The following is a 14,313-nucleotide window of genomic DNA, read 5'->3' as shown; positions in this document are numbered from 1 at the left end:
TTGAATCGGCTTCTTATCAGCTACAGATTACTCTTTTTTTAATGCAAGACAGAGAGCAGGAGTGATTGTGAGTCCAAGTCAAAATTCCGGAAAATTTCTTAAGTAGTAAAAAAAAAAAAAAAAAAAAAAAAAAAAAACAGTTTAAATGGAAAGAAAATTTAAACAAGGTTTTTTTTCCTTTTTCTCAATCTTTCTTAGTTTACTAAAAATATATTTAAAATTTTACAACATACTTATACCATTTACTCATACCTATGATAACCTGGAGAAGTAAACGAAATTTACAAATATGTCTTTCTTTCTTTCTTGAGTTTATGATTATAACTATTTACTGATAAAAAATTAATATTAATCTTGAATATAAAGCTTATGAAGTACCTGGCTCTCCCTTACAAACAAATAAAATAAACTGTGTTTTTAAGTTCCACCTTTCAAAATTTGATTTCCGGAAACTTTTGTGATCAATGATTTTTTGAAACGTCAGGACCTTCGATCTCCAAAAACTTCCGGATCACGGTTAGCGAAAAATCCAGAAATCCGGATTTTTTCCGGAGCACAATCAGCCCTGCAGAGAGTAATAAAAAATAAAGTTAAACATTTTTTTGTTACTACTGATCATTTTTCAATCATTTTTGTATTTTTTTTTTGTTGTCAATTATTTGAATAATGTGTAATAAAAGGGAGGAGTTTGGAACCATCAGTTATTTGCAGAACGGATAGAGTGAACCGGAATTTCGGTCCCTTGAAGATTCACTATAGCAGGGTTTGACCATTATTATTTTTCTTCCTTTTTCATAGTATTTCTAACTTTTGTTACATTTCTGAGAATCCTGAAAAAAAGAACTACATTGCTAAAATACATGAAAACTAATCAAGATCAACTCAAAATTCATTGGGGGAAAAAGATTGAGATTAATTGTGGACAAATAATAATGTGGTTTATAAGGGAATCATTAAGGTTTTATGTTGTCTGAATTAAATTGTGGGCTCCTTAGTCATTTTTGCTGTATAAGTTCTTTGTATTTATATCAACAGCTTTAATTTTATAGAGTAAATTTAATACTATTTAATTGCAACATAGCCACTATTATTCTAAGGTAAGTTGAACATTTTTCAAATGCTACAACTTCAGATTTATTAATATGATATATCAATCCTTCTGCCTAAATTTAAAAATCCATTGATAAATTTCAACCCATGAAATAGCATTTAAACAAAAAATATTGTAATAGATTTAGTGCAACAAAATAACTTTCTTAATTGCTTATCCAACACATTCTTTGATTTCTTACTTTTTCATTTTACAAACATGAAAATAGAAGCTTACTTGTTGGAAGTTAAACTAAAAATAGAATCAAAAACATTTTAATGAATAAGGGAAAAAAAATTATATGGAAGCATAAAGATGTTGTTTTTAAAACACTTTTCTATTACTTTCGTTGGACATATATTTTGGAAGCCGATTACATTATCTTACTTGCTTCCCCTAAGTAGAATAAAGTGTCTTACAATCGGACCCCTAATAGTTTTAAAAATGCTATTTAAAATGTTCTTCTAAACTGTTCAAATATTTTTGTAAGCAGATTTTTTTTGAGCATTTATGCAACAAACTTTGAATGATTACTTCTTGAAATAGAATCTACTATTAACTATAACATAAATAAAACAGTATGATCTGGTGTACTAAAGCCTGATGAAGTAAGCAGAGCGTGGAATATACAATTTTTTTTTGTTGCTTAATACAACAAAGTGAATAATGTTATCAGAATTTTTATTTAAGAAAAGCACAGTTCTTTTTAAGAAATGTAGGTAGAAAAAATGACATTTTTTCAATAAGAAATACTTCAGAAATAATAAATGATGCTTATAAATGCATTATCCACAATTAGCAGTTAAATCATTTTTAACAGATGTGTACACTTATAACTGTATATTTTGAATTCAATAAATTTATTATTCAGATGTAAAATTATACGCTTAGCGCATTGCAAAGAAATTAGGTATTATACATCGAATTCATAATAATTTCAAGGTCAGCACTTTTATCTTCTCTGTAACCAAGATTTAGTAGTTTACAGTGCTAGTTATAAATTCTTTTTACATAAAACGCACCCATTAGGTTTAAAATAAATCAATTCAACAATAATTAAAAATAATTTATAAGAACACAGTTAAAAAAATTAATTTCTTAATTACGAATTTTTTTTTTTTTTTATAATTTAAGAAAATTTGCTTTCATATTTTTACACGTAAAATTGATAAAAACTTGATAAAATGAGTTAATAACAATAAAATAAATAAATATAGAAAACAATACACAACTAAAACAAAAAGCTCATAAAAAGCAACAAGCAGTGCAAAGCAGGGATGCCATCTTTCTTCAATATGAATTTCTATCATAAAGATTCATCTAAAGTGAAATAAAGATACTTAATCAGATTCTGCCAAAATATTCCTCTAGAACCATACCACTTTCACTGATTTGTTCACACGTAACTATTTAAAGTCTAAAAAACACTCAAAAAATTATCAAACAAACATAACAATTATTATATTAACATAATATCAAATTTAATACTATGACATTTTAATTCCCTTTAACATTAAAATAATACTGTCAAAAACTCATTTAGAGCTTTAAAATAAAAATAATAAAACCAAGATAAAAAAAAAAGTTTCACCATAAGGGAATAAACAAAGAATTAAATAAAAAAATTACGACCAAAAAAAAGGACAGCAGAAATGAATTAAAACAGAAACTATTTCTTTGCCGGTTGACTGAAAATAATGCTATTAATTCCTTCTTTTTTTCCTACTTCATTTCCCATCCAAACAAAGAGAGGATGGTAATTCTTCAGAAAACAGGAAGTCAATCTTCTCTTCATTAACACTCATATTACACAACCATTATCAATTTCAAGGACGATTTCGTTCAATACCCATGGCAGGATCAACCTTTTGCAAAGTTTGAGCTGGTATTCCTCTCTCTAACCAAAAAGAGAACATTCAGCCACGACATATGTCTCACGTGATTTTGCTGCATTCACACGCTAGCAGTATTGTTGGCTGCCAGGATCAAAACAGATTGGCAAGCAAAGGCTTTAATAACTATTCCACCAAACTCATGGGCAATGCAGGAAAGAATCGAAATTTCCTTCCAGTTATGATTGCCAATAAAATATAAACATTACTGAAATAGTAGATACTATGAGAATAATTGTGGCAGTTTGAGGCTTTATAGGGTTAAAATAATAAATAAAACCACCTCTTGGAGTACTAATCCAGGAGTTCCCTTGTCTTCTGGATTGGGTTCAAAACGGCAAGGCTACGGAATTGAACATTGTTAGCCATAAACTCGAATTCTGTTCAAAGAGAGTTATAAAATAAAATAAAATTCAAAATTCTAGAATAACATTTTCAAGAAATCCTTGGAGATAGTTGGCATCCCTGCATTTGTTAAGAAAAACAAAATATAAAATTTGGCACTATTCTTTCTTTCGTTTCATCCTCGTATTTATTGTGAGTGCTATAAAATAAACTAAGATGATGAAAATGTGTCCACAAAAGTATATAGACTTCCAGAAGTAGAAGCAGCTTCTTATATCCAGAAGCAAGAATGCCATCCCCATGTAGGAGAAGGATTGCATCTTTATCACCCACCAGATCCAGTAGAACAGTGCCTGCTGAGAGTGCGACCCGTGACGCCTCACTGCTTTTTCAACCTCCATTTCCACAAAGAGGAAGAGTGGAGCACTACACAAGCACAGGTAGTAACCAGGATGCACGCCATGCCAAAATGAACTCACCAACATGGTAACAAATATCCTAAAAAAAATTATGGTTATATAGCAATTTTAAAACATATATTTTTATATTTTGATTTCACCTAATTTTATTTGTTATATAGATAATCCAAAAAAAAATTGCATTTACATTGTGCAAATTAATAAATTCATATGAATATAAATTTAGAACTTAAATATTAAGACAAGTACTAAGTTTTATACTCATTTTAATGTGTTACGATGCGTACCATAATTGCTCAACAGTTATCAAGATGATAATGATTATGACACAATTATAGAACTAAGAATGAATTTTTTGTTTTGATGTAATAATATTGTAACTACAAATTAAATATATATTGCAACACATTAACATAAATTCCGTACTAAAATATTAAGTACGAAGTTTTGTATAGATTGTAATGTGTTTTGGTATGTGCACCATAAGTTGCTCAAAAGATATTGAAACAATAATGTATCTCCTTCCATGTTTTGTGAAGCATCTCTAGAATTCTGATTAAGTTGCAACCTTCATCTCGATTTATAGGGAGTCCATATCAATAATTGTTTCACTTATACACAATGTTCTAAATGTATTCATTAAAAAAAAAAAACATTTATAAGAGTTCAGTGGGGTAAGATCAAAACTTTATGGAGGCCAGCTCATCTAATCCATGAGTTAGGAAATACTTTGTGGTACTTTTCCATTTTAACGGAGCAAATTTTGCCAAGCATAGATTATTGGCAACAACACAAAATATACAAAAAAAAAAAATTATAATTTAATAAATGTTAGTTTACAAATTTGTTTACTTTGGTGGCATAAACATTTTAATATCGCTTAAAATTTTTTTCAAATGGGTATTCTGTTCTTTTGCTCCGTATAAATTCCGCAAAAAAAAACTTTCCAGATGATGACATGCCATTCCTTTGTGTTTCTTTTTCTGAAATTTAGCACTACCCCTTAATGTTTATATTTTTCACTTGTTCATTTCTGTTTCCAGATCAAAAAATTTATTGTGGTTTAATTTGAAATGCTCGAAATTTTCCTTTCATGATTATTATTACATTTCAGGCAAAATGCCTTTTGTTTGAAAGAATCTGACAGATTCATCCTCTGTCTTGGGCAAAGCCCAAATTTTCATTGATTTTTCATCCATTTTTAATGTAATCGAACAACTGATAAAAAATAGCCACGATTTGTTTTGAAAGAGCGTTACATTAAACTTCCAGCTATAACTAGTAAATAATCAATTTGTAGTAAAATTAAATTTTGTGGCAAATAAATGCTATTGGTTGTATTTCTTAGCATGGCCTACATTTCAAGGTCAATTGTAACTGCAATACTAGGATGGACAAGCAATATTGCTTTGTAATGTTCATTTACAATGCTTCAACATAAAAATTCTGTGATGAAAAATTAATTAACAAAATCCCTGCATTCTCTTTTTTTTTGATGACCATGCATTATTTCCAATTGTAACGAAAAATAAACTAATTTTATACAAATTTAAACACTTACTTAGCAGGTTTGGATAAATTTATGCGTTTATAGACAAAGAATGCCAGCCAGTACTGAACAGTTCGATTCCATGATCTTATTCCTTCTCTAATAGTAGGCCAGAACTCACTGCCATATTCATATATGTTATTCACAGTGTCAAATGAGTACTCTACCACTGATAGATTTTTCTTCTCTCTAGAATTAAATTTAAAAAAAATATTATTCATTTTTCTAAAAATGTCACTTAAAATTCAAAAAGTTTCATAAAATTTCTAAACTTTACTTCTTTCTAAAATTAGGGACGTAACAAATATTTGGCCACAATTCGGTATTTGGTCCTTTTGCTGAATATTTAGTAGACAAAATATTCGGCAAAGTATTATTTGCAAAATTATTTTTAGCATTGAAGTTATTTGTTTTTCATACTTTAGTTTTTTTTAATCTTAAATATTTATAATTATCTTAACATCTAATTATCTTTACTATCTTAAGCATTTCCATTAAAGTTTTCTTCCCTTTACCCCATACGAATAATACAGCTAAAATTTGATTATTTTTCAATAATTATTTGATGACAAGAAAAATGTTGCTATTCGACCACAGAATATTCAGAATTCGGCTGATTTTCTTTGGCCCAATATTTGGTGTTTGGCCAAATCACTTTTCGTTACATTCCTATTTAAAAAATACATAACATGTAAAGAATTTTTTAAAAAAAGGCCTCATTTTTGAAATTTAAAATATAATTCTTAGAATAAAAATTATCCCTACATTTTTAGATTTTTATTTCCATTAATATTACATACAAGTAAACTTAAATTTTCTTCTTCTCAAATCCACCGATAAAATGTAGTAATTTAAGACAGAAATAATAACTAGTTCGAGAAATTTTACTCGCAAACTAACTATAGGGAAATTTCTAAAACTAGTTTTCTTTTGCCTAAAATACAAAATAAAATGAAAAAATATTAAAAAAAAAAACTTACTTTTAAATTATAATATTATAAATTATAATACATTTAAAATGTAAGAGTTAAAGTTTAATGACAGTTTAAAGAAACTTTATTCATTATGTGGAACTTTAAATAAAAGTAAATGTAATCATGTTATTGATACTAAGGGAAAATACCAGTTTCGGAAACATTTCTTAACCCTTTAAAAAAAAAAAAAAGTCAGATCCGCATTTGCGTTGAAATTTGCTTGTTAATGAAGACTAGTGGAGACTCCAAACAGATCTTTGAAACCACAAGCCATTCAAGATAGTTAAAAGAGTATGATTTCTTTGAAAGTAGATGGAGAATTCAATTAAGAAAAAAAAATCTAATATCTTGTTTACTTATTTCAGGGGTACATTACATCACTGGAAAGATTGGTTATTAACTTATTTCTCCTTATATCATATCATTTTATAATTAACATATAAGGCACTAACAAACTAAACTTAACAGTCAAAAACAAAATGAAACTTAACAGTCATGAATAACAATTAGTGCTTCCCAATAATTATGAAAAAAAAAATATTTACTAAAAAACATTATTTCATTTGAAGACACAGATTTTGAATAACATAATTTCAGCATAACACTCATAACAGTCTTAATACTTTGTTGCAGAATTTTTATTAAGCATATTTTTTCATTATTTTGCATTAGTTTAGTTCAAAATAAGTCACAATATTACATTTAGCATTTTAATAACTTATGGTTATGAAATATAGCATGAAACACTGATTTTTGTTGTTCCTTTAAATACTTCCTAACTTGGCTATACTTCCAAACAGTAATTTAGATCTAAGAGAAACAGTCATTCATCGTTGAAATTTCTTTAATTTACCAAATCTATTATTTATGCATGTTTGAATTTTAATGGAAAAAAACTCCTTTAGTGTTATATATTTCATAGTACAAACGTAATTCTGATAATCATACAGAATTTTCTTGATTAACTATAAGATTATTTTTTATAATTGAAAATACCAAAATATAGTTTTGCATGTAATTAGAGCATCACAAAAAAATATATATATATATATATATAAAAGGAACACTGGTGTCACCTCTGCATCAAAGGGTTAAGAACTGGCCCTTACTGAAACAAACTGAATGGAGACAATTTAATTTGTCTTAGAATATTTAGATTATAATACTAACATTTCTTCAAGAGCAGTAAAGTTGGTAGGACCAGCTCCAGGCTGTGGATTACTCGATTTTGGATAAGCACCTAATCCCATGGCAATGCACACACATTCTCCAAGGATAAAACCTGCATAGATTCTCATACGGAAGTTGAAGAATGAAGGTGTGATGTAGAACACTCTGTACCAGAAAGATTTTTCCAATATGTCAGGTGTAGTAACATACTGAAACAAAATGTATCACATTTATTTCAATTACTTAAAAAAAAGTCATAGATTATTAAATTCAAACCGTGGATTGTTTTTAAACAGTATACTCTTGATATCTCAAAGTTGAAGGGATGATAAAAAAAAATTTGAGATACTTAAGACTAACTAATACTTAAGAAGTTTTTGAGAAAACACATTAAGAACCAAATATGTTCTAAAGAGTAATATATATATATATATATATATATAGTATGTGTATTTTAAGAAGTAGAATCATGTAACATCAAAATAAGTACAAATAAATATGTTTGTATAACAGTTGACAATAAGTTTGAATACAGCAATGATAATTTTATTTTTAAAAGCGACACAAAAATAATTATGCATTAAATAGACAAGAACTGCTTTACAATAAACTTATATTAATAGAGTTTTTAAAAAAGTTTTAAAAAAAACTCAACCAGGGTGGCCTGTCGACATATTTTTCAAGTTGCTCATCAATAAATTTTTCTATTGGAAAAATAGCTACCAAGTCAGCGCTTTACATGTTCTCGAAACATTTCATGAAACGTTTTAATATGTAGGCAGTATTTTTTCATCAGGACGCAATAATGTTGAGTGCTGGTACATGGTGATTTTTCCGAAAAAAAAAATCCATATTTTACTTCAAAAAGTATTTGAAATAACAAGGTTTTGAGACGAAACACTTCGACATAGGAATTCAAATTACATTAGGTTGATATATTTTTTTACAAGGTTTTTAAGATAGCCAAGCTCGAAATATTAAGAGCATACTTATTAGCAATAAAATTACCGTCAACAGCCTGGTAGCAGAAATCTCCCAGCATGACAGAGGCTGCTGATTATCAGAGCATTTGAAGATTATTTTTCATTTCAGATTTTTTTTAAAAATTATCTCAGCAACTAAGGATCATTTTTCATCACAGATTTTAAAAAAACAAGCAATAATCATAATAAAGAAGAGAAATAGAAAAATAATTTTTAATTCTTAAAACTAGCCCAATTACTGTTTGCTCCAGGTGCTTTATAAAAACTTATGCTTTTGACGCCTGCAAATATGAAATTCCTAAATCTCGGAAAGGCCCGATAATAAATATAGTTTTTCAGGGTGCTTAGCCAAATTATTCAACAAAAAATAAGCGTCTTTTAAGCACTTTTCAATCACTCAAAAAATATTTTCAAGCACTTTAAAATATATCATAATTGGGCATATTTGGAAAGTTTTTGACAATTGACGGTTTTATCTTCATGTCAAAAACAAAACAAAACATTTTGACAGTGTTTTGAATTATTCTTTTGAATTGGAATTGTTTTGAAATTTTGAACCATGTAAAACGAATGACGTTTTCATACGCTACGGATTGACAATACGCCAAAATAGATTTGCTGGCAGAGTTTAGTGCGTTGTGGAAAATGCCCAGCAAGCATAATGAAAAAGTCATCTTTTAACTAATCATAAATTTTATTAGCAAGTAAAAATCATAACTTAACTTAAGCATCATAAAGGAGAAACAATCCTCTCCATAACATGAATTCAATACATACAGTCTTGAAAATCAAAAGAAACAAAAACTCTCCAAATCCAATCTTGATTTGTCATATATATACAAAGTAACACTTGCATAATGAGGGTACTTACACACTCAAAATTAATACTATGCAAATTCTGTCTTTGAATTATTTTTAAATGTTCGAACTCCCTCCTTCAGAGGTTTTTCGAACTCGTGATCTCTGACTCTTACTCGAACCTTGTTCATTGAAATCCATAGTCTGACATGCGGCCCCATCGAACATTTCAAAATAAATTCCTTTAATTTTATTTAATTCAGTCTTAGTTAAAGCCTTAGTCAAAAAATCAGCCAAATTACTTTTACTTTTAATATACTTAATTTCGAATTTTCCCTCATTAAGCAAATTTCTCACGAAGTGAAATCTTATATCAATATGCTTCGTCTTTAAATTTTCAACATTATTTTTACAATAATAAATTGCAGATTGATTGTCACAATACAAAACAGGTTTTTCAATTTTTGATATTATGTTTAACTCATTACATATGTTTGTAAACCATAAAAGTTCTTTAACCGTATCGGTTAATGCTATAAATTCTGATTCCATGCTACTTAATGCAATACATTTTTGTTTGCTACATTTCCAACTAAAAGGAATACCTGCTAAGCATATCAAATAACCTGATGTAGAAAATCTGTTTGTTAAATGACAACCCCAATTTGCATCTGAATAAGCTATCAAAGAAGAATTATTAAGATTTGACAAACAAAGTTTATGTTCCTTAGTATTTATTACATAATTCATTAAATCTACAACTACAGTCCAATGTTGGTAATTATAGCAATTCGAAAATTGTGACATAACGTTCACAGCATATGAAATATCTGGTCTGCTACGATTTGCTATAAAAGATAAGCACCCTATCAATGTACGATAAGGAAATTTCTTCATTATTTTATTTTCAACAATTTCATTTACTTTATTTGGCAATTTAAAACCTACTTTAATTGGTAACGTAACATGAGTTTTAGGTAATTCATTAAATCGTTTACATAATTTTTCAATATAAGTTTTTTGATGTAAATACAAACTACCGTTTTTGTTCTCAAAGTTAACACCTAACAAATATTTGACTTTTCCTAAATTTTGAATATCAAGTTTACTCTTAATCAATTTAATAGTTTCATCTAAAATAGTTTTAGTCTTACAATATAACACCATGTCATCAACGTATACTAATAAAATAATGTTATTCATTTTATACACACAATTACAACATTTGAATTTTTCGAAACCAATCGATTTTAATATAGTATCTAACTCTGCATTCCATTCTCTACCTGATTGTTTAAGTCCATATATCGACTTTTTAAGTAAACATACTTTATTCGTTTCACCTTTAATTTCAAAACCTGGAGGTTGCTTCATATAAATTACCTCACTAAGATTTCCATACAAATATGCTGCTTTCACATCTAGCTGTGCATATTTCCAACATAACATAGACACAAGAATAATAAATAGTAATCTAATAACAGAAAAATTCACAACTGGTGAAAATACATCAAGAAAGTCAACACCATGCTGTTGTCTAAAACCTTGTGCTACAAGTCTAGCTTTGTATTGTTTAACATTATTGTTTTCATCTCTTTTTACTGCATAAACCCACCTATTTCCTATTACTTTAGCATTGGGAGGTTTATCAACTATTTCCCATACCTTTCTTTCGTTCATAATATTTAACTCTTTTTCCATTGCCTTATTCCACTGATTTCTTTCTGGTAGTTTTTGTGCATCAGAAAAGTTTTTCGGTATTTCTACATTATATACCTCACCTTCAAATATATCACTTATTTGATTATCTACAAAAGAATTAGATGGCGAATCTTCACTTTCGCTATCAGTGTCACTATGGGAAGAAGTTAAATTTTGAGTTTTGCTTAAAGCTTTAAAATTTAATTTAGAATGATCATACTCAATTTGGTTTTTATCGCAATATTCTTTAGCTTGGTTGTTCGATCTTAATCTAGTTTTATCGCCTGGAGGGTAATAGTAAACATCTATTCTGCTACTTTTATTACGCGGTCTCTCAACTCTAGTCCATTCTGTTATTTTTAAAGGTTTTAATTTTAAATCGGGAGTTTTAGCATGAACCTTATCTATTTCATTTTCATTGTTATCATCAAAATTGATATCTGAATGCAGATTTATAAATAAAAAGTTTTCATTACTAGGTTTACCAAATAGTGTTTTAACTCCGTTTTTACTTTCATCAATTTTTACGTGTATAGTTTCTATAGTTTTCCTATCTTTAGGCAAGTAAATTCTATAACCTTTAGTATTGACTGCATATCCAGTTACAATTCCTACTTTTGCATTTGGTTGTAGTTTGTTTCTCTGAACTTTAGGAATATGAGCATACGCTAAAGATCCAAATACTTTGAAATGTTTAACTGACGGTTTATAACCATAGAAAATTTCAAACGGTGTTTTACCTTCCAGTAGTTTGTGTTCACTACGATTCTTTACGTGAACAAAACAATGCAGTGCTTCTGCCCAAAATCTACCTTTTAAACCACTATCGGCTAACATTGAGCGTATTCCCTCTCCAGCTACTCTGTTATAAGATTCGGCTACCCCATTTTGTTCTGGAGTGTATACTGAAGTTCTCTCCATACGTATACCTAATTCATTAAGAAAATCTTGAAATTTTACATTACAAAATTCCATGCCGTTATCACACCTTACAGATTTAAGTTTAATATTTAACTGCCTTTCATATTTTGCTAAATACAGTTTAAAGCAATTAAAAACTTCATGTTTATGTTTTATAGTAAAAATTTCAACATAACGAGAAAAATCATCTATTACTGATACAAAATATTCAGCTCCACCAACTGAATTTACTGGACTTTTACCCCAAACATCCATATGTACTTTCTCTAATACAGTTTTAGTCATTATACCATGATTTACTTTAAAACTAGTTCTAGTCGATTTAGTTATTTTACAAGTATTACAAGTATCAAATTTACCACACAAATTATCTAAACCATTCACAACATTATTTTGACTCATATGATTTAACATTCCAATATTTAAGTGGCAAAATCGTCTGTGAACCAATTCCCTATCTAGACCTGTACTAAATGCTAATTCTTTAGTTACTACCACTTTTTCAACATAGCCTTTAAGTATATACAACTTATCAATTCTAGGTACAGTAAATAAATAATTATGGTTTTTACCAAATACAGTCATTTTGTTGTTGCCCCATTTTACAGTAATCCCTGCTAAATCCATATTCGAACCGCTTATTAAATTTCTACGCATATTGGGTGCAAAATATACATTTTCTAATTTTATGGGAACAAATTTATCTCTATCTTTAACATTAAAATGTATATCACCAATACCAAAAATATCAGACTTACTATTTTTATCTCCAACAAGTACTTGACTAGGATTCAAAGTCTTGAAATTACTAAAGTAGTCCCTTTGTGTACAGAAGTGAGCTGTGCTGGCAGTGTCAATCAGGAATTCAACAAACTGCTTGTCTTTCCCTTGGCGAATTTCAGCATCCCTTATCGTAGTCAAATCACTGTAAAAAGTTTCCTTGGAATCTTGAGTTTTCGAATTCCGTTTCATGGTTTTCTTCTTCAGGAAACATCTTTCCGCACTATGTCCTTTCTTATTGCAGTAGGAACACATAATTGTTGTTGTTGTATCATTGCCCAGGACGCGACCACTGCTTTTATTTCCACGCAACTTCCGATAGGCTTGCTTTCTAGTAGATGAAGTAGTATAAGCATCGGCGACTATGTCCTCTCCTCTGTCTTTCTGCTTTTGTTGTATCCTTCCAGATTCGATTAGGAGCTCCTTTTCAACATTAGAAATCGAAAAATCTTTATCTTCTAGTCGATAAAGCATTTGAACTAAGTTGTCATAATCTGCTGGCAATCTTCTAATTAATTGGAAACATGTGAGCTTTTCTGGCATTTCAAAACCTGCGTCATGAATCTGTTTCCTTTTTTCATTTACTAACTTGCAGAAAATGCCAATAGTCTCCTTCTCTGGATCAAACTTCAATTCAAAGAATTCATCAATAAGTCCGGCTAACCGTGCTCGGGAGGTAGGTTCAAAGTTTTCCTTCAAAATAGTCCACGCTGTCTTTCCGTCCTCTGTGTCGGCTATCAGCGGTTGAAACTGCTCATCAATTCCTTGGAATATAGTAGAGTAACTTCTAGCTTTTCGCATTTCATAAGAGCGTAAGTCTCTGTCTGTTACATCAGTTGGTAATGGCTTCTCTGTACCACCAACAAATTCCCAAGAGCCTTTATCGATGAGTAATACTTTCATATTTATTTTCCAACTACTGTAATTGAAACTGTTTAGCTTTGTAAATCCCAATATGGAACTGCTGTCACTCTCGGCCATCTTCAATCTGTCTACACGGCCCCAGTAGCTTTATAATAAACTTGCTTCTAAAGACGACAAAAGCTTAACTAAGCTGGGCAGGCATGGCCCATAACCTTGCTGGCAGAGTTTAGTGCGTTGTGGAAAATGCCCAGCAAGCATAATGAAAAAGTCATCTTTTAACTAATCATAAATTTTATTAGCAAGTAAAAATCATAACTTAACTTAAGCATCATAAAGGAGAAACAATCCTCTCCATAACATGAATTCAATACATACAGTCTTGAAAATCAAAAGAAACAAAAACTCTCCAAATCCAATCTTGATTTGTCATATATATACAAAGTAACACTTGCATAATGAGGGTACTTACACACTCAAAATTAATACTATGCAAATTCTGTCTTTGAATTATTTTTAAATGTTCGAACTCCCTCCTTCAGAGGTTTTTCGAACTCGTGATCTCTGACTCTTACTCGAACCTTGTTCGTTGAAATCCATAGTCTGACAAGATTGGGGTTGAATTAATTGTGAAATCGTTGAATAGAACAATGTGAACTATGTCCTTTTGCATAATTCGAAGCGAAAATTAAGATGGTAAAGGGAAAATCTCATATTGAAAAGGAAAAATTAAGCACTTTTTAAAATCACCCAATGAAAAAAAGCACCTTTAAGCACTTTTTAAAATTTTTTTATCAGTTCAATGAATATAATCATTAAAGTTGAATAAA

General features: G+C 29.2%; 1 protein-coding gene across 3 annotated transcripts in view; it reads right to left on the bottom strand.

The window, feature by feature from the left end:
• Positions 1-1,754: 1,754 nt before the first annotated feature.
• LOC107452899 (membrane-bound acylglycerophosphatidylinositol O-acyltransferase mboat7) overlaps positions 1,755-14,313 on the bottom strand; it is a 29,223-nt gene continuing 16,664 nt past the window's right edge. For all 3 annotated transcript variants that reach the window (XM_016069520.4, XM_087165363.1, XM_043044693.3), the window contains 3 exons: positions 7,440-7,648; positions 5,308-5,484; positions 1,755-3,825 (listed from right to left, as the gene is read on the bottom strand). In XM_016069520.4, the coding sequence (XP_015925006.1) occupies positions 3,486-3,825; positions 5,308-5,484; positions 7,440-7,648 (726 nt within the window). In that variant the 3' untranslated portion in view covers positions 1,755-3,485. The remainder of the gene's footprint in view (positions 3,826-5,307; positions 5,485-7,439; positions 7,649-14,313) is intronic.

Source organism: Parasteatoda tepidariorum, chromosome 6 (assembly GCF_982258835.1).
Source record: "Parasteatoda tepidariorum strain Cologne lab strain chromosome 6, Ptep-v5.0, whole genome shotgun sequence".
Lineage (NCBI taxonomy): Eukaryota > Metazoa > Arthropoda > Arachnida > Araneae > Theridiidae > Parasteatoda > Parasteatoda tepidariorum.
The sequence above is the reverse complement of the archived record's forward strand: the minus strand, read 5'-3'. Positions and strand labels throughout refer to the sequence as shown.